Below are 24,613 nucleotides of genomic sequence, written 5' to 3' on the forward strand. Positions count from 1 at the left end.
CTGGCACATACAGACGCCTGGGTAATCTGCGGGCGGCTGATGCCTGATCCTAGGCGTGCCTGGGCTCCTCCACTCCCCTAATCCTGTCCTTAGATGTTCACACAGTACACTCACTGCTCCCCTCCCCAGCCCAGTGCACAGATGGAGAAACCAAGGCAGAAAGGCTGAGTCAGGAGGACCAGGTTCTTGCCTTGGCACAACCAGGGGCACACTATGTGGCCTTAGACAAACCATAGCTCCTCTCCGGACCTCAGTTTTCCCATCTGGGAAATAGGAAAGGGGTTGAGTACTTTGACCTCTAATCTCATTGCAACATTCTTTGAATGATCAGTTACCCTGGATTTACTATGGGCAGAAAATGAGGGCTGGGCTGGCAAGGGGAGCCCTGTGCTGTGACCCCAGCTTCTAGAGAGGCAATGATGGGGGTTTTCTGCCCATGGGCACTGCTCAACTTCCAAGACTCCCAACCTTGGATGAGGAAGTGGAGGCTCAGAGAGATGAAGCCAGTGCCCAAGGACACACTTGCAAGTGGGGATGGGCTTGAACCCTGTCTGCCTGAGTCCAAGCCTCGTTGCTTCTTCACACCACATTCAGCAGCAAGATGTATCACCATTCTTTAAAGAACTGGGGCCCAGAGAGGGTGTGTGGTCAGCTCAAGGTCACAGAGCAAGGAGGGAGGAGAACCAGGTCTTTGATCCTGGACTCATGACTATTGACCCCCAAAGCCTACCACGCAGCCCCCTGGGGGAACTGAAGACCACCCACCAGTGCCCCAGATTTTTGTCCACACCAGTCACCACCCAGCCTGCCTTCTCCCTTCCCAGCCCACTCTCAGCTGCAGTAACTTCAAGAAGTCCTCCCAGGGATCTTGCCATCATCTGAATTTCTCAGGCACCTTTGGCAGCCTTTCCTTAATGCTCTAAGGCCTATTTCCTGGATACCTGTACCCACAGCCAGACCAGTCAGGTGAGAGTGGACAATTTTAATTAACATCAGCCTTTTTGCAGGTTGGGGAAACTATGGCTCTGAGATGGTAATGATCAGAGTTAGGAATTGGACCCAGGAATTCTGGCTACAGGGGCTTCCCTCTAGGTCCTAATGCCCAGGGGTACTCTTTGCCATTCAGTCCCTCCCCTTCTCTAATGCATTCCACGGCTCCACATCACCCATGGTTCTCAAAAGGGCTACACATCAGATTGAAGTTAAACATGCCAGTTCCTGAGCCTTCCACCCAAGACCTATTGAGTCAGGGCTGCAGGGTAGGGCCTGGAGATATGCATTTTCATTAATCTTTACCATCGACAGGCCCAATCCCTGACTGGGTCTTGGTGCTTGAGGTGGCTTGCAGGAGCCTAGGGAGCTGGACGGGGGTGGGGGGAGGTTGTAGGGGTTTCCACTGGAGTGGGATCTGGAAGGAATTGGGGAAGATAAGGTTAAGAGGATGAGTGTCACTAATGCAACATTGTAAATCTACTGTGTTAAAATTAAAGGGGGAGGGGGATGGTGAGTGTCAGAGTCAGACAGGTCAGCTGGACTCTTGTGTGACCTTGGGCCAGTGGCTTCTCCTTGGAGAGAGAGCCTTGGTTCCTTGAGGGTAAGACAGGAGCTATATGATATGCTGACCTTCCTGATCATCATGATGACTGGAATGATTTGTACACATCAGTGCCTTGCAGACAATAACTGCTCTATGAAAGCTAGGCACTAGCTTTCCCTCCTCCTCCCTCTAAGAGTCTTAAGAATACTGGCAGTACCCAGTGTGCAAGAATATGCGCAGGAGCACTGGGAGAGCCCTGTGAGAAAACCTAAGAAAATTCACCATGGACACGTGCCTCTTCATTTTGTTGCTGCTTAGTCACCGAGTCGGGTCCGACTCTTTCGCGACCCCATGGACTGGAGCCCCACAGGCTCCGCTGTCCATGGGATTTCCCAGGCAAGAACGCTGAAGTGGGTTGCCACTTCCTTCCCCAGGGAATCTTCCCAATTCAGGATCAAATCTGCATCTCCTGCATTGGCAGATGGATTCTTTACCACTGAGCCACCAGGGAAGCCCCACAGGCACTACTAGGACCCAGCAATCCCTCTCCTAGTTGGCCATGCAGGAAACATGAACAACGAATGCACGTCCACAAAAAGACTTAACAAGAATGCTCAGAGCAGCTTTCAACCTGAAGGCCTGGGTGCCTCTAGACAGGAGTATGGATAAGCAATCTGGGTGTGTTCACATAATGAAATAGCATAGGGCAGAGAAGAACAGATCATTGCCTCTCACAACATGACTGGAGTGCACAGACACAAGGTGTGAAGGAGCTAGTCACAAAAGAGTACACATGTGCAATCCCATTTATAGTACCCTCAAGAGCAGACTGAGCTCATCACTGCGTTAGAGGTCAGGACTGGGGGACAAAACAGGGCTTCTGAAATAAAAGAATTTTGCAAAAGTTCATCAAGCTGTACACTTAGGGTTTGGACTTTATATTTCAAGAAAATATTCATTTATTTATTTAAAAGTGGTGTGGTTGGGTAACCTGGCTCAGTGTCTAAAGTCATAGGATGAATATTGTATGGTTAGGGGTTCAGGGGTTATGAGGTGAATCAGCTAAATACCACCCCTTCTCCCATCTCGCCAGATTGGGTCTCAGGGTCCCATGCAAGAGACAGACCCACGAGTACCCAGAAACATGGTTACAACCCTGCATGTCACAGATTCTGACAGAGGGGATCCCAGGAGGCTGTGGGGTCACAGCCAGCTTGAGAGACAGGAGGGCTTCCTAGAGGAGGGAATGCCTGAGCCTGGACCTGCTGAAGAATTGCAAACAAAAGCCGAAGTCTGTAAGTCTGTACAGTAACCTGCAGGGCTGCGTCACCTCCTTGACCCTGTGGCCCCCACACCCCTCCAACTGCACAGCCCTCTTTGTGTTCCTAGAACATACCACCTCAGGCCTTTGAACTTGCCCTTCCCTCCATCCATGGGGTTCTTCCCTCTGTCCAAGAGGAGAGTTTAAAAACTGGCTTAAAACTCAACATTCAGAAAACTAAGATCACGGTGTCCAGTCCCATCACCTCATGGCAAACAGATGGGGAAACAATGGAAACAGTGTGAGACTTTATTTTTGGGGATTCCAAAATCACTATAGATGGTGACTACAGCCATGAAATTAAAAGACACTTGCTCCTTGGAAGAAAAGCTATGACCAACCTAGACAGCACATTAAAAAGCAGAGACATTACTTTGCCAACCAAGGTCCATCTGGTCAAAACTATGGTTTTTCCAGCAGTCATGTATGGATGTGAGAGTTGGACTATACAGAAAGCTGAGTGCCAAAGAATTGATGCTTTTGACCTGTGTTGTTGGAGATGACTCTTGAGAGTCCCTTGGACTGCAAGGAGATCCAACCAGTCCATCCTAAAGGAAATCAGTCCTGAATATTCATTGGAAGAACTGAGGCTGAAGCTGAAACTTCAATACTTTGACCACCTGATATGAAGAACTGACTCATTGGAAAAGACCCTGATGCTGGGAAAGATTGAAGGCAGGAGGAGAAGGGATGAGTTGGTTGGATGGCATCACCGACTCTATGGACATGAATTTGAGCAAGCTCCAGGAGTTGGGTGATGTACAGGGAAACCTGGCATTCTGCAGTCCCCGGGGGTCACAAAGAGCTGGACACAACTGAATGTCTGAACTGAACTTCCCTCCGTCTGGTGGGCTCTTCCCCAGGTAATCACCTGGCCCACTCCTTCTCCTCCTGCAGGTCAAAAGTCACACTTGTTCAAATATGAAAAGTGAAAGTGAAGTCACTCAGTCATGTCTGACTCTGCGACCCTATGGACTGTACCTTCCAGGCACTTCCATCCATGGGATTTTCCAGGCAAGATTACAGGAGTGGGTTGCTATTTCCTTCTCTAGGGGGTCTTCCCAACCCAGGGATCGAACCCGGGTCTCCTGCATTGCAGGCAGACTCTACCATCTGAGCCACAAGGGAAGCTCTTGGGGATCTTCCCAATCCAGGGATCAAACCCAGGTCTCCTGCACTGTAGGTGGAATCTTTACCAGCTGAGTCACACGAGGCCTCCCCTGACCGCCATACTGAAACTGGATCCCCTTCCCTTTTCATTTTTGTCATCAGCCTCTGACCTACTTCATCATGTGCTTATCTGTTCTCCCCAGAGGTATGCTGACCAGTACCATGGCCAACAGCCAACAGCCAGACAAGGAGATTGACTGAACACTTGAAAGGTGGGAAATCCAAATTTGGTGTGCAGACTTAGTATGAGAAAACAAGTGTAGGGTGTCTATTGAGAATTTTATATTGATTGAATGTTAAATGATAATATTTTGGACACATTAGGTTAAAAAAGCTATACATTTTTTTAAGTTGTTTTTTCCATTTTGGGTTTTGAAAGTTTTCAAATCTACAGAGGAAGGACTTCCCTGTTGGCTCAGATGGTAAATCGTCTGCCTACAAGGCGGGAGACCCAGGTTCAATCCCTGGGTCAGAAAGATCTCCTGGAGAAGGAAATGGCAACCCACTCCAGTATTCTTGCCTGGGAAATCCCATGGACGGAGGAGACTGGTAGGCTACAGTCCATGGAGTCACAAAGAGTCAGACATGACTGAGTGACTTCACTCATTCACTCACAGAGGAGCTGAAAGTATAGCAATAGTAAATAGCCATATATGCTTCATGGACAATTTAAACTATACTATTAACTTTCACTTAAAAAAAATGTGGCTATTGGAAGCTAGAACATGCAAGCAACCTGGATGTCCATCGACAGATGAATGGATAAAGAAGTTGTGGTACATATACCCAATGGAATATTACTCAGCCATAAAAAGGAATGCATTTGAGTTAGTTCTAATGAGGTGGATGAACCTAGAACCTATTATACAGAGTGAAGCAAGTCGGAAAGAGAAAGAAAAATTTCGTATTCTAACGCATACATACTGAACCTAGAAAAATGGTACTGAAGAATTTATTTACAGGGCAGCAAAAGGAGAAACAGACATAGAGAATAGACGTATGGATATGGGGAGAGGGGAGGAGAGGGTGAGTTATATGGAAAGAATAACATGGAAACTTACATTACCATATGTAAAATAGATAGCCAATGGGAATTTGTTGTATGGCTCAGGAAACTCAAACAGGGGCTCTGTATCAACTTAGAGGGGTGGGATGGGGAGGGAGATGGGAGGGAGGTTCAAAAAGGAGGGGATATATGTATGCCTATGGCTGATTCATGTTGAGGTTTGACAGAAAACAACAGAATTCTATAAAGCAATTATCCTTCAATAAAAAATAAAAAAATGTGGCTACTGGAAAGAATTTTCATTGCACCATATTTCTATTGGTCATCAGGGTGGGCGGTTTGTTCCTTCTGTTTCCAGGTCTTATCCCCAGCACCTAGCAGACGGTAGGTGCTGCACAAGTGCCTGCAAAAGAAATAATGCATGGATGGACGGATGGATTTCTCTCTACCGTCACCTGCACCAGACTCAGGAGGGGAACACTGCTCTGGAACCCCAGGGGACACTGGGTCTTGGCAGATGGGGTGGAGTTAGTGGCCCTCCCCAGAGGGCCCACTGTCCGTCCAAAGTTCCTCTCTCCAGGGCCCATGGCTGTCTCCACGCCAGACCTGGGGTGGGGGTGGGCAGAGGGACAGAAGACCCTGCAGCTTTAAGCTCCTTCCTTCTCTCCCTGGGTCTCAGGTGGGGTAGGTGGGGAGGCAGGGTGGACTCTGTGCCATCAGGGTGCATGTAGCCATTAGGGAACCCTGAAGGGAGACCCCATAGGTGGGCTGAATGCCCTACTCCACCCCCCAGGTCTAGGAGGAGGCGGCTGCCTTTGTAGTCCCCAGGCTTTCATTCCCCCCACCCTGGGCACTGACCCCAGTCCTCCCTTTTCACTCTACCCCCAGAAGGAAGGCTTAGCCCAGGCCCTCAGGGAAAACCACAATTTGCTTCTGACATGACACATTGACGGGTTTCTGGCGGCTGCACCCCCTTTGTGTCCCTAGAGGCACTGTGGGCATATAAGGGCGGCCCCTGGGCCTGAGCGGGTGGAGGAGCTGACAGGAGGCCAGGAGCCCCCATCTACTCCTCGTGAAGCTGCAAGAGAAGGTAAGATAGCCTGTGGAGCCCCAACTTTATCCAGATCCCCAGTTTTTGACCCTGTAACCATCCTGCTGTCCCGTTTGAATAATGGGCCCAGAAAGAATTCTCCCTAAGAGAACACTATGGGTACATGAAAGGTGATGGCAGAAAAAGTCCATTTTGCAGATGGGAAAAGAGGGACTCAGTGAGGGGGCAAGGGCAGGGATTCATGGGCTGAGGGCAAAATTTTCTTAGGCTCAAGAGGTGCCCATTTTTCTCTGAACCACTGATCCTGACCGGTTTCCCGTTGTGGGAATATTTCCTTCTATGAGAGAGTCAAGGTCACAAGGAGCCACTCTGGGACCAGTCAGCTGGACCAGTCCTGCTGATAGCGGGGTCCCTATAGAGCCCGTATGCACCTCTGTGCGAGAGGAAAAGATGTCCTCTTGGGGAGGCAGAACCTGCGCCAGAGCAAAGATTTGGTGAACACAGTGGGGTTGGATTTCCATCTACTCTTGGCCCCTCAGCCAGCACCTGCTCCAACACACAACCATGCACGGAGACCCTAGAAACAGTCTCTGCCCCCAGGGAACTCACAGAAATGGCACATGAGACCACAAACACAATGCGTGGTTGCAAACTGCCTTCAAGTATATATTCTGGGTGGTGTTTGGTGACAGACAGTCTTTAGACAAAGTGAAGGAGGGTGGCTTCTGCAAGTAGGTGACATTTATTCAGAACCTGAAAGGTGAGGAGTCAGTCCAGAGGAAGAACCTCCCTAACAGAAAGAATAGCATGTGCAAAGGCCCTGAGGTGGAAGGAGCTTGTCACGGTTAAGACAGAGAAGGTAAAGAGGCAGGTAGGGTCCTTGTGAGTAACAGTAAGGAGCCTGGGTTTTATACCCAGGGCAGTGGGCGACCACTGAAGAGTTTAAGCAGGGGTGATGATGGGTATGTAATTGGGCTGGCAGATATGGAACTTCATACAGAAAAATCCCAACCTATGAAACTAATGTGAGCTATGCTGTCACTTCCTGTCTTGTTCCTTTCAACATTGGTCCCGGATAGACGCAGGGTTTATGGTCACTGTAAGTCGCTAAATCGTGTCCGACTCTTTGTAACCCCAAGGACTTCAGGCTCCTCTGTCCTTGCTATCTCCTGGAGTTTACTCAAACTCATGTTCATTGAGTCAGTGATGCCATCAACCATTTGTCTCCCCCTTCTCCTCCTGCCCAACCATTTGTCTCCCCCTTCTCCTCCTGCCCTCATTCTTTCCCTTCATTGGAGTCTTTTCCAGTGAGTCAGCTTTTCGCATCAGGTGGTCAAAATATTGGAGCTTCAGTAACAGTCCTTCCAATGAATATTCAGGGTTGATTTCCTTTAGGATTGATTGGTTTGATTTCCTTGCAGTCCAAGAGGCAAGGGAGGCAGGAGAGAAACGGGACTTGTTAAATCTATCTGCTGAATGTCTCCAATGAGCCACACCTTCTGAAACGGCCCCCTGTGCCAATGGGAAAGTGGTTCAGGAAAGAGAGATCCTGTCCTGCTGTTCTGGAAAGGAAGGCCCTCTACGGCTCTCTCTCAGAGCCAGGTCCAGGCTCCCTGGGACCACAGACGACTAAATTCAGATGTGTTAGCTGCTGCTCAAATTGGAGGGAGAGGGCTCTCCTGGGAGTGAAGCTGGACTCAAGCTGTGCCAGGTGGGTGGGAGGGCCCCAGGCTGGTGAAGGGGCACAGGGAAGAGAAGTCCTGGGCACAAGGACGGCCCCAGGTTCCTGCTTCCATTCTTGGTAGGTGTGACGCCGACAATGTTGGGCATGTGGTCCCCGCTTCTCCTCTGGGGTCTGGTGACTCCGTGCCAGGGGCTGCTTGAGACGGTGGGCACCCTCGCTAGGATCGACCAGGATGAACTCGGCAAAGGTGAGCCCAAGGTGGGCAGGGTGTGAGGATCCAGCTGCAGTATAAACTGTCTCATAGGTAGACTTACATGCTTATGTTTTGAGGGGTAGATGAGAACAGGGTTTGATTCCCAACTGTGTAGAGTTGAGGGGCTTAAAGGTTGGTGTGCAGGCTCCAATGGGTGGTTCACTCTCTTCTGAGAGGGGAACTGGACTGGATGAGCAAGCAGGGTTTGAGTCTCCCTCAGAGATGGGGGTGGGCAGGGTTGACGAGGTCCAGGGGAGGTTGCTGGCGGGGCCAGCCTCTCTGCCCCCCATTTCTGCGGTGGGGGAACTCTATCAGGCATTTGGGGCCCCAGGGGCTCAACGGCCCAGAGAGAGTATGGTTGTGAAGAGCAAATGCTTCCCGGAAGCTCCCCTGGCTGTCCCAACCTCCACGAGGCGGTCCCTTCCGTCTTGCCCTTCTCACAATCCATGTAGAGTCAGGCCAGTCGTGCCCAGGAGGGGTTGCCTCCTCCCTTTTGCTCGAGCTCTGGTGGCTGGGTGCTCCCTCCTTTACTTTTGCTCCCCCCTTTCAATGCTTCCAGGTGGTCCAGTGTCCAGGAGCCCTAGTCATACTGTTGGCCCCAAACCCGATTTGTTGTGTGACTTTGTGCCTCTCTGGGCCCTAGTTTCCTCATCTGTAATATGACCCTTCCTCCCCTCCCCCACCCCCAACACCCCCGCCTGCCCTCTTTGCAGCCATCCAGAACTCGCTGGTCGGTGGGCCCATTCTGCAGAATGTGCTGGGGACAGTTACTTCTGTGAACCAGGGCCTCCTGGGCTCTGGGGGCCTGCTCGGAGGAGGTGGCTTGCTGGGCTACGGAGGGGTTTTTGGCGTTGTTGAGAAGCTTTCTGGGTGAGTCCTCACAATGTGGCTGCGTGACTGCCTATCTCCTGCGTGCTGTTCAGGTAGCCTGGTCTTTTCTTTGTTTCAGGGAATAGAGACGAGGTTGACTTTTTTAATTTATTGGAAGGCAGTGGGAATATCATGGGGAGCCTTTAGACAGGGAGTCCTAGAAACCGAGTCAGGAAATAAGGGGTCTACTGAATGTCAGGCAGCACGTCCCTGTGTTTGAGGGTTCCAGCTGTGGGATCAGTTTCAATAACTGTGTGAGTGTGTTATCTGGGGCAAGTTTCTCAGTCTCTCTACAGCAATCCAAGTATCTTCACGGCTCTCTCCTTCCTCCTCTTCAAGTGTCTGCTCCAAAAGACCTCTGTCCTGACCTGGCTGGTCTGGGTGGGTCCAGGCAGTAAGGGACCGGTGCTGGGGGGGATGTCAGTGGCCCTGTCCTCCTCGCAGGTTGAAGGTGGACGAAGTCACACTGCCAAAGGTGTCTGTGAAGCTGCTGCCAGGGTTTGGGGTGCAGCTGAACCTGCACACCAAGGTGGGCCTGCACGGCTCCGGGTGAGTGTGCCCCTGGGCCTCTACACTGCTGCTCCCCACCCCACCCCACTGGGGACCCCCCTACCCTATTGTCTCCGCAGGCTCAGCCCCTCAACCCCTATTTCCTCCCACCCTACTTCCTTCCCAAGGGACTCCTGCTTTCCTATTCCCTCCCTGGATCCCACCTCTCTACCCCTCTCCAGGGATCTCCACCCCACGGACGTCCAGGGACTCCCATCTCTCTCCCTGAGAGAGGTTACTGGTCGGGGTGAGGGAAGGGACGTAGGGGCGGGGAGGCAGCAGGGTGAGGAGGGGGTGGGACTAGACCCCTCGCAAGGCTACCCCATCCGCCGCCCATCAGAGCCCTGGTCTGCTGCCGGGGGATGGGCGCGGCTGAGGCGGCCCTGGTGGGTGGGTCCTTGGCTGCCTGGTCACGCCCCCAGTTCCTGTCTCTCAGTCCCCTGGGAGGCCTCCTGCAGCTGGCCGCCGAGGTGAACGTGTCGTCGCGGGTGGCGCTGGGCGTGAGCGCGCGGGGTACGCCCATCCTTATCCTCAAGCGCTGCAGCACACTCCTGGGACACATCAGCCTACTCACGGGGTGAGTCCGCGGACTGAAGCCCTAGTTGGGCGGCTCCCGGCTTCCACACCTGATGGGGCTCATCGCGCTTGCGCGCACCCGGGGTCTCCTGGGCCAGCTGGGCGGGGCTTGAGTTCACCTCGACTCTGCCCCTCTCACCGCATCAGCCCATTGCACAGATTTGTAGACTGAGGCCCACCACGGACAAGGACTCTGGTTCAGCCCCCAGCTTGCAACTCCCGCTCCTGAGCGTCTCTCTTCTCCACCCCCGGAAAGCCTGCCCACCTTCTTCCAGATAGAGCAAGGGCCAATGGGGGTCCCTCCATCTGCGGGGAATTGAGTCTCTGCTTGTAGCATGTCAAAGACCCAGCTCAGCCTCTGACTTGCTGTGTGACCCCAGGGGATCCCCGTCCCTTGTCTGGGCTTCCGTGTCCCTATCTGTATAATGAGCACCTGAATTCAATGATCCCAAAGTCTCTGGCACCGTTATATCCATCTCTTACTCCAGGTGTTCAGGACACGGTGACTCTTCCACCGCGGGGCAACTGAAGCCCAAAGAGGGCTAGGGATTTGCCCAAGGTCACACACCCACATTGCAGCAAGTGTGGAGATAAACTGGCCTCCGGACTCAGGTCTTGCAGCACCCTGCACCTGCCCCTACAGTCATCTGCTGTCCGCCCCCACCCCTTCCTACGTTGAGTCAGCCCTTGTTAGTCTCTCCATTCCAGACCAAATCCCACACCCACACCCCACCTTTGCTGGGTGGCCCCCGCACAGTGATGGGTGATCAGATAGCTCTGTGTTAGTTTCCAAGAATAGGGTGAACCAGGGTTGGTTCTGTCTGCAGAAGAGCCTTAATAAGGGGCTTCCAGGCAGGGTCTTGGGCTCCGTAAATCCCAGTGGCTCCATCCTGCTCCTCTGGGCTAGAGGTGGCGTGGAGGGGGTGGAGCTCAGGAGGGTGCTGGCTGTGGTTCTGTGGTTGTCACGCTCCCTCTGTACACCCATCATCTCCAAACAGACCTAAGTCCATCTCCATGCACATCCTCAGGCCACCGCCTCAGACATTCATTATTCATTCAACAAATACTTACTGAACCCTCAGCCTGAGCCAGGTGCTGTTGTTGGCCCAAATGTCGCTTGTCTATAACTATTGGGGGAGATGAAGGGAACAGACTTTTACTGCGCACTAGACATGTGTACGCTCTCATCTGATCTCAGAGGCAGCAGCTCTCTCTAAAGCAGGCACTGTATGGATGGGGAAACTGAACTCCTTCTTTGGGCCCCGTGGTGAGGCAGAGCCAAGATTTAAACCCAGATCCCTAAGTCCCAGTCAAGCCCACCAGGAGAGGAGATGGGTGATGTCCTGAGTCCCAAGTGCCCACGCTGCCCGTCATCCGAGTTGGCGCTGTCCCTGTGTGGTGGCCACACCTTCACGCATCTCGTTCTGCCCAGGTTGCTACCTGCACCACTCTTTGGGGTCGTGGAACAGACACTCTTCAAGGTGCTGCCAGAATTGGTGAGTGTGGGGCCACAGACCAGGCACACCCTCTCCCCTGGGCTGTGCCCCTCCTCCCCGGCTTTGAGTTAATCTGGGCGCCAGGCAGGATTAGGCTGGTCTTTCCTCCCACGCCCATCAGGTAATCCCATCCTGGCCTGCCCATGGGCCTCCCAGGTGTCGCCTGCCAGTCTGTAGGTGGGCTGGCACAGTCTGTCCCCAGACCGCTGAACCCTGAATCTACAGCTTCCAGTGACCTGCTTTCCAATCCAAGTTTCTTTCTCTATGCCACCTGTATTGTTATTGACTCTATATTTTCCTGTAACTAGATCTGAATTAGAATTGGGTCTCTCAATGATTTTTAAAATAGCCCTGTGCTTAGCAAACACGTCTAAGAAGATCACATATATGTATATTAAGACGTGTGTGTGTGTGTGTGTGTGTGTGTGTGTGTGTGTTCAGTCGTTCAGTCAGGTCCGACTCTTTGTGATTCCATGGACTATAGCCTGCCAGGCTCCTATGTCCATGGGATTTTCCAGGCAAGAATACTGGAGTGGGTTGCCATGTCCTCCTCCAGGGGATCTTCCCGCCCTGGGGATTGAACCCACATCTCCTGCCTTGCAGGCAGATTCTTTACTGCTGAGCCACCAGGAAAGCCCATATGTTAAGACAATGTGCGACGTTAAACACAGTATGATGAAACTGCTCCAGGACGCTCCTGCCTGCCCCTGCCATCCCTTGAACCACACTTAAGCTGGTCTGGCCAAAGCTCCATTTTGTTAAGGATGGAGAGGGGAGCGGCTTGCTGACAGCCAGCAAAGAGTAGTCAGGCTTTCTGGTCGCCAGTCCTGGCTGGACCTCTCTTGTGAGGCCTTGTTAAGAACACCCGTGGAGGTGGCAAGGGTATGGGAGACTGACGTTGACAAAACTGCCCTGGGCTTCAAGAATCCAATCGGAAAAGCAGCTCAGGAGGAGAAGAGAAGCTCCCAGCAGCCCAGGCCCATCTCAAGTCGATTTCAACAAGGGGTGTAGCTATATTTAAGTCACAGCCAGTAACTGGGGTCTCTGGACAATTGGCTGCAAGACAGGATTTATGTGACTCAAAGAGGTTTTAAAAATAAGAGTTAATTGCTGGCACGTAGAGACTGGAGGCTTCTCTCAGCAATCTGATTTCTGGCTTCTCTTGTGCCGGCAGCCATCCTGGCTGCCTGCACCTCCTTCCTGCAGGCGGCACACAGCTAGCTGGTCTCCAAGGGGCTGCTCACCCCCTCCCATCGCAGCCCCTCTGGTCTCCTCTCCTTTCTGTGATGTGCCTGACCCCAGAAGCCCTGGAGTTAGGGATTCCACGTTTGAATGAAAAGACAGCCTTCTCTTGTTTTTCTGAGAACAGCTGTGACCTTGGACAGGTCGCCTCTCTCCTCTGGCCCCAGCTGTAGAATGAAGGGGTTGAGTGAGAGAAGGGGCTGGGCTGGGCCACCTTTGGGGTTCTTGCTGCGGTGGACTCAGATTCAGTGATAGGATTCTGGAATCCAAACTGCTTGCTCCCTGTTGTCAAAGCCCAGGGGTTTTTCAGGAAACCCAGGATGGTGTTATAGTGGACGCCCCGGGCCAGGCCTGACTCTGGGTGGAGGGTAGGAGGTGCTGTTATGTGGGATCCGGATTGTAGGTCTCTGGGCGTCCACCTGGATGGCAGGAGGGGCCTGAGACCTTGGAGAAAACAGCCATTTGTTTCCTCTGGGGGAGGCTTTGTCCCCACTCCCCAGTGAGCCTCTGGAATGTGTCCCCATGTCCCCCCAGCATCCTCCAAGGTGTTCTGAGGGGGCCCATGTAACTGGCCCTCTACACCACCCTCTCTGCCCTCTGACACTTCAAGCTCCAACCCATCCATGCCTCCCACCTGTGTGCCCCCCTATCCATCTCTATCGTCTGCCCTGTTTGGGGTCCTCGGGACCCCAAAGCAAATAATTCAAAGAAGATGCAGTCATTCCCTGCACCAGGCTGGGGCCCACTCTTATGCTCCTGTTAACCCGTCTCCTCTGGACACAGCTGTGCCCCGTGGTGGACAGTGTGCTGGGCGTGGTGAATGAGCTCCTGGGGGCCGTGCTGGGTAAGTTGGGGTCCACCCTACTCCTCCTCTGCACCTGCTGTTACCTCTCCTGGAGTTCTGGGCTGAGGCGATGCGGAGCCATCCAGGTCTCCATCTATCGGGGCTTCAGGCCACTTGCTGATCACCAGTGGGGTGTCTGGCACTGTCAGAAGTGTGAGGCAGATATTATTATTATCTGAACAGACAAGAGGACTGAGGTCCAGGGCTTACATAAGGAACCCAGGGCCCCTCGGCCACCGTGGCCCCCAGCCTCTCTGAGCCTTATGGAGACTTGGATGCCTTTTGTATTCACAAATGGGCCTTGAAAAAAGTACAAAAATGCTTAACTAGAATTAGGATGGAAAACCTGGGGGCAGATGTGTCTCTGTGTGTGGTGTTATATGAGAGAGGCAGGGCAATGGCGTGGTTAGTGGCACCAGTGCTGGAAAACAGGAATCTTGGCTTTGCTACCCTGTGGCTTGTGTGGCTTGGGGCTAGTGACTTCCTCTGTTAAAGCCTCAGTTTCCATATCTGTAAAATGGGGATGACAGTAGCGCCCAGGTGAATACTCGGTAGAGTGCTAGGCATTCAGCAGGCGCTCAATAAATAGAAGTAGGGCCTGGGCTCATGGGGCCTTTCTTCTTCCTCCCCTCTTCATCCAGGCCTGGTGCCCCTCGGGGCTGTTGGGTCAGTGGAATTCACTCTGGCCACACTGCCTCTCATCTCCAACCAGTACATAGAGCTGGACGTCAACGTAAGTGTCCACCAAGGCCTTGCCCACCACTGGGGGTGGGTAAGGTCTCAGTGGAGGCCAGGAAGGGGATGCTGGCTCAGAGCCAGGTGAGTGAGCTGCCCTGAGATCCTGCCTCACTGACTTTCACCTCTGCAGCCCATCGTGAAGAGCGTAGCTGGTGACATCATTGACTTCCCCAAGCCCCGCAAACCCGTCAAGGTGCCGCCCAAGGAGGACCACACATCCCAGGTGACTGTGCCTCTGTTCCTCTTTAACACCATGTTTGGGCTCCTTCAGACCAGCGGTGCCCTTGACCTGGACATCACCTCTGAGCTGGTAAGTGTGGCAACCTGCCCTGCTGGGTCTTAGTGATGCCAGTTGTGACCTAGCTGAACCTCATCACTGTTCAGCCCTGATGAGCCTTCTTCTTATAATCAGAGAGACTTGGACAGTTTTATAGCAGGTGCATGTCCATGCTTGTCCTTGTCGATAAGTATGACATTACTTGTCTACAAGACTTTACTAATTGATAATGGCCTCTACTTGGCTAAACCTGAATGGGACTTCTGAACATGACACTTAGGAAGTTACTTTGAATTGGTAAAAATTGGCGTGTGAAATGTAGCCAGTGTTCTATCCCTGCACCAGATGAGCTCTTGTAGAGTCAATGTTCAGTTTTTACTAAAGTGTGAATGGCTTAACATTCCTGCTACTTTCTCAAGAGCATATTTGAGTTGAAGAGAAGGAAACTCAGGTTGGACTATACCAAAGGTATATAGAGCCCGAACAATGTTAAAGAGGTACAGAGGAGCAGTCACCTGGGATGTGTGGTCCTCCTTGGGCGGCACCTTGATGGGGTTTCGGGGCTTGGGGAAGTCAATGATGTCACCGACTGTGCTCTTCACGACATTTTGACATTGGACATTTATTCTGAAGTTCCAGAGATGTCTGTTTCCCTTCTGGCCCCTCACACCCTCACAGATGTCTGGAAGCCCCAGCCCAGAAGCCTTACCCAGTGACATTTTCTTGGTCTCAGCCCTGTCTAAAAGCAGTTAACTCCAAGCCACCTGGACCCCTCACCTGCGGCTCAGCCCAAGGAGCAGGAGTTGATCATTCACTTCCTATATGTGGGGTCCAAAGAGCACTCTGAAGGCCTGTGGGGTGGTTGGAATAGGGCCTTGAGCTGGGAGCCAGATGTGACCAAATTTTCCAAGTTTTTTAAGTTAGAAACTGCAAATTTATATGAAATATCCTAATTTGTAAATGATAGAAACAAATGTATAGTATTTGGGAATATTTTGGGGTGAAAAGCAAAAATATGTGGGGTCAGATTCCTGGGCCTTCAAATTGGGAGGAAAGTTTAAAAGTTCTAGAATTAGTCTGCCCAGGTCAAAGCCCGGTGCCACCATTTACCAGCTTATGAGCCTGGACAGGAACCTCAGGTTTTTCCATCTGTAAAATGGGAGTAATCATAGCACCTACTTCCTGGAGCAGTTATAAAGGTGGAATGAGTGAAGGCTCAGAAAGCCCTTAGCATGAGTCTGGCATGTAGTAAGCACTCATCATTGGTTACTAGAAGGAACATGAGTGTCTGTGGAGATGCATATGTGTAGTCGGGTGGGAGGAAGCTACTGTTTGTGCTGAGGGATCCCTATCTTGGCTCTGTGTTTATCCCCCTTCCCATTTGGTCTCCGGTCCAGGTTCCCAGCAATGTCCCACTGACAACTACAGACCTGGCAGCTTTGGTCCCTGAGGTGAGTGACCCTCTCATGGACTTTATTCACGGTAGGTCTTTCCTGATGACCCTGAATGGACTCCAGAATCTTTCTCAATACAGCTCTACAGTCACAATTGAATGTTGCGTTCAAATTCACACTGAAGTGTGATTGACTAACACCATATCCTTTCCTGATAGTAGATTTTGCTTAGAGAGGAAAGGACCAGGGTTTAACTGCGCCAGAAGTCAACTGGGCATTTGTCCTCGGTATGTTGCTCCTCTGTCAAGCAGAGGACAGGAGTTTCTTTCCAAATGACTTTAGCCCCCTCCCTCCAACTGCCTTCAGTTCAGTTCAGTTCAGTCGCTCAGTCGTGTCCAACTCTTTGTGACCTCATGAACCGCAGCACGCCAGGCCTCCCTGTCCATCACCAACTTCCGGAGTCCACCCAAACCTATGGCCATTGTGTCAGTGATGCCATCCAACCATCTCATCCTCTGTCATCCCCTTCTTCTCCTGCCCTCAATCTTTCCCAGCATCAGGGTCTTTTCAAATGAGTCAGCTCTTCGCATCAGGTGACCAAAGTATTGGAGTTTCAGCTTCAGCATCAGTCCCTCCAATGAACACCCAGGACTCATCTCCTTTAGGATGGACTGATTGGATCTCCTTGTAGTCCAGGGGACTCTCAAGAGTCTTCTCCAACACCACAGTTCAAAAGCATCAATTCTTAGGCCACTGCCTTACTTCATCTTAGTCTCAGTGTTCTTGTCCCCAGAGAGAAGAGTCAGGGCAGTGACCTTGGAAAAATAAGAGAAAGGAGAAGATTCAGGGAAATTTGACTAGTGGGCATCAGTCAGTATGTGGCTACAGGGCCTGGCCCTCAGCTTTACCATTCCTCCAACTGGGGCTGAACAGCTTCTTTCCAGATGTGGGAATCTGAATTATATGGCAGCCCTGTGCTAGGTGCTGGGCATGTGCAAGGGGCAGACAGTGAAAAGTAGATAGAAGTCTCTGTGTTCCAGGAGCTGCCATTGTGATGGGAGGGACAGACATTGAACAAATAAATAAACAGAAAATATACAGTGTCAGAAGGTGGAGGAGGGTACCTTGCAAAGGCCTCACTGTGGAGGTGATATGTGAGCTGAAGGCTGAAAGAGGGGAGGGAGGGAACGGTGAAGGTGTCTGGAGAAGACATTTCTGGCAGAGGGAACAGCAAGTGCAAAGGCCCTGAGGTAGGAGTGTGCCTGGCTGCTTGGAGGAACAGCAAAGTGGTCAGTGAGTCTAAGAGAGAAGAGAATAAGGGCCAGTGGTGGGAGGCTAGATAGGAGGGCAGAGGATGGATCATGGGCATAGGAAGGTTTTTTGTTTTCTTTTTTTACGTTGTGTAATAAAGTGTGTTCTATGGGTGATTTTGAGCTTCCCTTGTAGCTCAGTTGGTAAAGAATCTGCCTGTAGTGCAGGAGACCTGGGTTCGACCCCTGGGTTGGGAAGATCCCCTGGAGAAGGAAATGGTGACCCACTGCAGTATCCTTGCCTGGAAAATCTCATGGACAGAGGAGCCTGGTGGGCTGTAGTCTATGGGGTCTCTAAGATTCAGGCGCAAATGAGTGACTAACACTTAAACTTATTTAGGGGCGATTTTGACTCTGATTGGGCTGTTCCATAATGTCAGCCTCAAGGGGGCTGAGACCAGACCTATCTGGTTCAGGCTGTTAACACAGCTCCCAGCTCAGTACCGGTACCCACTAGGTGCTCAGTGAGTGTTTGTTGACCGACTGACCGGCTGATTCTATTAGTGGAGCATCTAAGATGCCCCCATGCCCCCGGCTCTGCCCTGCTTCTCTCCAGGCCCTGCGGAAGCTGCCCCCAGGCCAGCAGCTCCTGCTCTCCTTGCGGGTGAAGGAAGCACCCACAGTCACGCTTCAGAACCACAAGGCCACGGTCTCCATCCCAACTACCATCCATGTGCTCTCCTACTTTCCTCAAGGGGCCCATGAGGCCTTATTCCAGCTGAACGGGGTGAGTGGCTGAGGGGTGGGAGGCGGCACTGGGGTTCTGAGTAGGGTTGACCTGCTCCAGGCTGTGGATCTTGGGGTGGGGGATCCCATGGGGCACCGTGCAGGAAGCCCGCCCCCACTGTCAACGTTACTGTTTGGACTCCCGCCTGCTCCCTCATCACACATGTGTCCCGGGTGCTTCCTCAGGATCTCAGGAATTGTCCCCGCCCCCTAGCCTCCCTGTGCTCAGATATCTCTTGGATGACCCTCCAGTTCCCCCAGCCCCTCACCTCTAGTCTGCTCCCCTCCACCCCACCTCTGCTAGTTTCCCCAACCATACATCTGGGCAGAGGCAGTCCCTACCCTGCTCGCTCTCTGCCTGGGCCCCACATGGCCAGATACCATTCCTTGCCGCGTTCCCCACCCCTGGCCTCACTCTCCTGCTTTTCCCAGCCTTGTGTCCTAAGCCAGTTACTCAGGGCTGCCAGGTTCCCCCACCTTGCCCTTGATTGTGTAGAGACCACCACGTTTCTCCCCTTCCTTTGGCTAACTCCTGTCTTCCAGGATTCAGCACAGGGGTCACCTCATAGGCGATGCCTTCCCTCACCCACTGCAGGCGGGATTGAGGGTCTGTCCAAGCTCCTGCTGCCCCTCGCATCCAACACTGACAGCCCTTAGTACCCTGGTTTCTGAGCACCAGAACCTTCACATGACTTCCTTGTAGCCCAGCATGGACACTAACACACAGTAGGGCCTCAGCAAGGGGTAGTGGAGGAAATGAATGGTGGAAAGTCACCTGTTGGCCAAGGCAGACCTGTCTTCAAGCTCCTTTTGCTGAACTGGTATAATCTCTGCCTGCTCTTCTCATGTAGGTGATGACTTTAAATGCCCAGCTGGCTCCCTCGGCTACCAAACTGCACATCTCGCTATCCCTGGAACGGTAACGTGGGATCCTGGGTGTTGTCTTTATGAACAAGAACTAGGGGGACTTCACTAGTGGTCCAGTGGTTAAGACTTCACCTTCCAGTGAAGGGGATGTGGGTTGGATCCCTGTTTGGGTCACTAAGATCCCACATGCCTCATGGCCCAAAAACCAGAACGTAAAACAGAAGCAGTGTTGTAACAGATTCAATAAAGACTTAAAAAAAAAGAATTAGGGGCCAGCGGAAACCCCATTATTAATTGAGAGGCAACTGAATTGCAGGTGTTTGTTTTGCCAGCGTCTTCCTTGCCTCTGGAACCTGCTGGGAAGGGGGTGGTCTTGGCCCATTTTACAGATGAGGCAACTAGATCTCAGCGAATTGCCTCCAGAGTGGGCAGCTTCCACTGCACCTGCTCAGAACCTGGCCCTGGAGACAAACCTGCTGCAGTGGAGTCCAGACTTCTGAGTTATCAGCCCTAGAGGCAGGCCATGGAGATACCTGTCCTTGAATGTGGTCAGACGCTTTGTTATTCATGTGGACTAGCTATTTCTCTAGTTTCTCCCCATCTCTGGTAACTAGGCCTCATGATAATCATGCTAACCGAGATAGTGAGGTTGATGACAATCCTTCCTTACGCACGCACAGCGCTTTACAGTTTGCAAAGCCCAGGCTCCAAAAGTGCATTGTCCCTGGAAGCACGTCCTCTGTCTAGGCCTCCGTCCTGCAGGCCCAGCGCTCTCGCCTTGGTCCGGGGCCTGGGGCCTCTCTGACCCTCCCCTGGATGCAGGATGCAGGAGTATTCCCAGTGGACTCAGATCTGCCTGCCCTGGGCCATAGGCACCCGGCACTCACCTGACCCCTGCCGGCCCCTCAGGCTGCAGCTGCCTCCCCTCCCTCCCACCTCCTCCCCGCAAGGCTCCACCGCCACTCCATTTCTATACTTGACAAAGACTTCACCCACTGCCAGGGTTCATCTCCCCTTTCTGGTGGCTGTTGAAGCCTCAGCTCTTCAGGAGAAGAGATGCGTGTCCGGGCTCTGGCCCTGGACCTTCTTGTGGGCCAGCTGTGATCCACTGGTGGTTTATTGCCATTAGCGAGCAGCTGTGGGGTGCAGAGCACCCTGTGTCCAGGGCTCAGTCTATGGGAGGGCTACTCCTCAGAAAGCGTCAGTCAAACAAGTGGGAGTCAGATCAAGGTTCCAGGGCCTTGGAGTTGAAGGTGGCAGTCATGACATTTCAGAAGGAGGTCACCTCCCTCCAAGCCCATTTTACAGGTAGGTAAACTGAGACCCCAAGTCAAGGCTGAATGGAGGCAGAGTTGGGCCTGTAACCTTGTTTCCTGATCCTAGAGAGCTAGGCATGGGGCAGGCTGGGGTATGGTGGGTGTTGGGGCCCCTCAACATCTCTCTTCTCTCTGCCAGGCTCAGCGTCCAGCTGGCGCCCTCCTCTGCCCACACCTTTGATGTAAGTTCCTGGGAGGCTGGACAGTTTGGCGGTGGTGAGGGACTACCGGTGGGGTGGAAAGGAGGCGGGATGAGTCAGGCCGTGTGACTGAGCTGGCCGCAGTCTGGGCCCTGCCCCCAAAAGACGGAGTGGACCAACATGCAGGCCGGCGTGTGTCTCTGTGTGTGTGCACATGTGCACTCACTTGTCAAGCAGTCATTGTCTTAGGAAAGTGAATCTCCCGATCTTCCAGTCTTGGAACCTTACAAAGCTGTAAATGTGTAGAACCTCACAAGCTCGAAATTCTGGAACTTCACACAAATAATGAGGTCCCTGAACTCAGAAGATTCTAACATTGCAGAGACTCACGGAGCCCTTAGTTTCCTGTTTCTTACAAAGTCCTGAGGTTCTAGAATTTCATGATGGTTTCAGATTCTAGATCTAAGTGTTTCTCAACTCCTAGGAATCTAAGGTCAGAGCACACAGAGTTACTGGAGCTGGGCTCATTTCCTCCCTCTTTCTCAGACACAGGCCCCTACCAGGCGCCCCAGATCCTTCCTCCAGGAGCGCAGCCCTTCCAAGCTCACGGGGCCCAGAGTGAAGCCTGCCTAAATCAGAGTCCCCTTTGGGTCACTCTTGGACTGCGCACCCCAGCAGTTCCTGTGCCCACTAGGAGCTATGTCGTCAGGCTTGTGGGGAGGCTGGGGCAGCTGGACCTCTGGAGTTTTCTTCCTGGGAAAGGTGGTACTGCTCCCTGCAAAGCCACCCCTCCCAGCCTCTGCATGCTCTGTTGCAGGCGTCCCGTTTAGAAGAATGGCTCAGCAATGTGGTTCGGCTAGCTTATGTGCCAAAGCTCAATGGTAAGCGCAGCCTTAAGTGTCTTCTTGGACACAGAGTGTCTGAACTGAGGATTGCCAAATCCATTGCCTCTATCCATTGTTCTTTTGTTAAAAAATTGAAGTATAGTTAATTTATAATGTTGTGTTAGTTTCAAATGTACAGCAAAGTGATTTGATCATTCTCCATTGTTCTTAATAGACACTGAGGTTGGAGAGGGCTTGATCCCCCTTTCTGAGATGCAGAAACCAGGATTGTTTCCAATCAAACAATATGGATAGCTCCTGCATCATGCCCAACTCTGGGCATCAAGAGCTATCTGATGTGGATCGTGTCTTCAGGCTCACAATCCAGATGGAAATAGTTGTATAAACAAATGAATAGAATATAAATGACCCAGATTGTGCAAGAGACTGAGAGAACCTCAAGGAGGCTCTGCTGAGGGAACCCCTTAAGATAATAGAGAAAAGGGGCATTTTTGTTTGGGTTTAGTAGGATGAGTAGGAGTCTCATGGGAACCTGTGTCTCCAAGAAGAGAATTGGCTAGCTCAAAGTTGTGGAATAGGGTCAGCAGGTCCCACTTTGGCCCCTCCCATATCTTTGCTTTCAACCACGTCCTCTTCACAGTGAGCCTAGATGTTGGGATCCCCCTGCCTAAGGTTCTCAATGTCAATTTTGCCAATGCAGCCCTGGCAATCATAGAGGTGAGTTTCCCATGGAGGGCGGAGGGTAAGCCTTGATGGGCCTAAAGCTTGTCTCTGGAGAGGGGATTGCTCTGCCTCTGACAAGGTCTGTAGCTGCACCACTTTCTAGGTTGCTCAGGGATTATAAACTACCCAACTTGGGAATGGCAAATATATGACATACTTTCTAGCACGCCTTCCTGACTTGCCCAAGGTGGATATTGTCAAGCAGTCACAGAGCTCTTTCTTGTTGAATTCAGACATAGGACTGGCCTGTGGGATGGGATCTCAGGTTTCCTCACAGAATCACAGTTCCCCTGGTCCAGGGGTAGCAAGTACACTTTCTGTTTCTCCCCTGTGCTGTGCCTGTGGCAGCCTTCCCTAATAGACCAGGACATTTTTTCCTGCTGAGTTATGGACATGGTCTCACAGTCCTCTTCAGCCCAGTGTGCCTTTGAGTCTTGGAGCAGCTCTGGGAGGTGGGCAGCTCAGGGAATGCTGGGCCTACTTCTCAGATAAGGACCAGGGCTGTAGGAGGCCCAGCTTCTGGTCCAAGGTCACACAATAAATTCACAGGAAAAATGACACTTGAACTAAAGTCTCTAAAGTCAGTGGCCTCTCCCACACTGAAGGCCATTTATTCATCGTCATTCGTTTGCTTACTCATTCACTTAGTGCAAGCTGTGTTCCCAGTACAGCGCTCACCCCAGGGCATGGGGTTGGTGTTGGGGGTGGGGGACACAGTGGCTGCAGGGGTGGGGGGTGTAGCGGGGTGTGGGGCACAAGGGCTCAGAGGACCTAACCTAGAGCCATTGCTCCTTGCAGAATGCCGTGGTGCTGACTGTGCCATCCTGAGGCTGACAGAGGGCTGCCATCCCTCTGTGTTGACCGCCAGATTCCTGCCCATCTGCCCATCTGCCTCAGTTTCCCTCTCAGGCTCTAGCCTGTGTCTGTGACAGTATAAGTGTCCCTTATCCACCCAGGGTCCCCCAGGTGCTCTGGCCCTGCAGCTCTGCCCCCAGTCTGGAGTGGGGACTGCAGGGCTAGCCACAAGACTCCGCTTTGGAGAAAGATCTAGGGCCTCCTTGGCAAGTCCTGAGCTTTCAATAAATGAATCGTCTCAGCACCTCCTGGCTGGTTTGTTCTCCAGTCACACCGAGCCTGCCTTGGCCTCTGCCTCCAGCGCCCTCCCCAGCTCCAGGCAGGGCTCCTGGGAGGTGAGGGGACCTGGGGCCTAGTCATTGTAGCTTCGTGTCCCAAACATAACTGGTTGACGTTGGCAACCTCTGTGTCTTGTCCTGCCTTCCTCCGCCTCTGTGTGGCGCTCTCTGTGTCCCTCCTCCCCATTTCCTTCCCCTCTCTCTATTTCTTTTCTTTTCTTCTTATTTTTTTATTGGCCATGCCACTCGTGGCATGTGGGATCTTAGTTCCCTGATCAGGAATCGAGCTCGTGCCCCTTCCCTGTATTGGGAGCATGGAGTCTTATCCATCGGACCACCAAGGAAGTCCCTTCCTCTCTGTACTTTTCTAAACGCCTCCATCTTTCACCCTGTCTCTCTGAGTCTGAGTCTGTGTCTATCTCGGTCTCTCTGATTTTGGGACGCTTCTCAGAAGCGGTGTCTGAGTTGAATTTTGAAGGCTGAGTGAGAGTTTTCCAGGGAGTAAAGGAGTCAGTACTCCAGGAAGCAGAGATGAATGAGACTCCTGGCACGTGTTGCCCTGGAGGGGTCACTTAATAGCTGCTGCACACGTGCCATCGACAACTCAGGACAAAGCTACGCTGAATGCTCATAGTGCGGGTGGGGAAACTGACGCCAGAGAGGAGCCTGGCTGGCCGAGGCTGCACAGGAGCAGAGCTGGGATGGGAAACTGGGGATCCTGATTCTCTTGCCGAGACTCCTCTCTGCTGCTCAAGATGGGCCTCCTTGGTTCCGGAGAATGGCCCCATGTTGGTACAAATGGGTGGACCTGAGTGAAAAGGTGCCAATTAAGTTTTGGGAACTGGATTAGAGGATCTGGGGGTGCAGTGGGGAACAGAGGAGAGTTGGAACCCATCTAGAGGTTTACGCACCAATGGGGATGACCATCCTCTGATCCATCTACCCATCCATCCATCTATTCATCCACCTACCCACTCACCCTTCCATCTATCCATTTATCCACCCACCCACCCATCCACCCACCCACCACCCACCCATTTACCCACCCATCCATTCACATACCTATTCATCCTCCAGTCTGTCCATCCATCCACTGTTCTACCCTTTCTTCCTCCTGGTTCCCTTCTTTTCTCTTTATCTCCCCTCCACCCACCTGCAGTTACTGGTTTGTACTACATGCCGGGCCCAGTGCTGAGTGACATGCAGGATTTATGCTTGTCTCCTTTCTCACCTCCAGTGTCTCCTGACTCCCATCCAGGACAATACAGTGATTATATGAGTAGCTTGAATTTTAGCTGCCTGTGTTCAAATCCCAGGGCTTCCCAGGTGGTGCTAGTGGTAAAGAACCCATCTGCCAATGCAGGAGAGACCTGGGTTCCACTCTGGATCGAGTGGATCCCCTGGAGGAGGGCATGTCAACCCACTCCAGTATTCTTGCCTGATCCCGTGGAACGAGGAGCCTGGTGGGCTACAGTCCACAGAGTCGCAAAGAGTCGGACACGACTGAGGGGACTTAGCACACACGCACGCAGGTTCAGATCCCAT

General features: G+C 52.3%; 1 protein-coding gene across 1 annotated transcript; it reads left to right on the forward strand.

The window, feature by feature from the left end:
- The first annotated feature begins 7,904 nt into the window (after positions 1-7,904).
- On the forward strand, positions 7,905-23,034 carry BPIFB3 (BPI fold containing family B member 3). The gene is made up of 15 exons (XM_004014488.5): positions 7,905-8,016; positions 8,736-8,892; positions 9,337-9,441; positions 9,878-10,018; positions 11,450-11,513; positions 13,539-13,599; positions 14,241-14,332; positions 14,468-14,647; positions 16,012-16,065; positions 17,875-18,045; positions 18,896-18,963; positions 20,367-20,409; positions 21,185-21,248; positions 21,853-21,929; positions 22,734-23,034. The coding sequence occupies exons 1-15, from the start codon at positions 7,905-7,907 to the stop codon at positions 22,761-22,763; spliced, it is 1,419 nt and encodes a 472-aa protein (XP_004014537.4). The 3' UTR covers positions 22,764-23,034.
- The last annotated feature ends 1,579 nt before the right edge of the window (positions 23,035-24,613 follow it).

Source organism: Ovis aries, chromosome 13 (genome assembly GCF_016772045.2).
Source record: "Ovis aries strain OAR_USU_Benz2616 breed Rambouillet chromosome 13, ARS-UI_Ramb_v3.0, whole genome shotgun sequence".
NCBI lineage: Eukaryota > Metazoa > Chordata > Mammalia > Artiodactyla > Bovidae > Ovis > Ovis aries.

Bases quoted from the DNA above. Each gene is read 5' to 3' on its own strand.
- BPIFB3 (XM_004014488.5), top strand. From the start codon at position 7,905: ATGTTGGGCATGTGGTCCCCGCTTCTCCTCTGGGGTCTGGTGACTCCG. The intron at 10,019-11,449 runs GTGAGTCCGCGG...CGTTCTGCCCAG, and splicing joins CACATCAGCCTACTCACGGG to GTTGCTACCTGCACCACTCT. The intron at 18,046-18,895 runs GTGAGTGGCTGA...CTTCTCATGTAG, and splicing joins CCTTATTCCAGCTGAACGGG to GTGATGACTTTAAATGCCCA.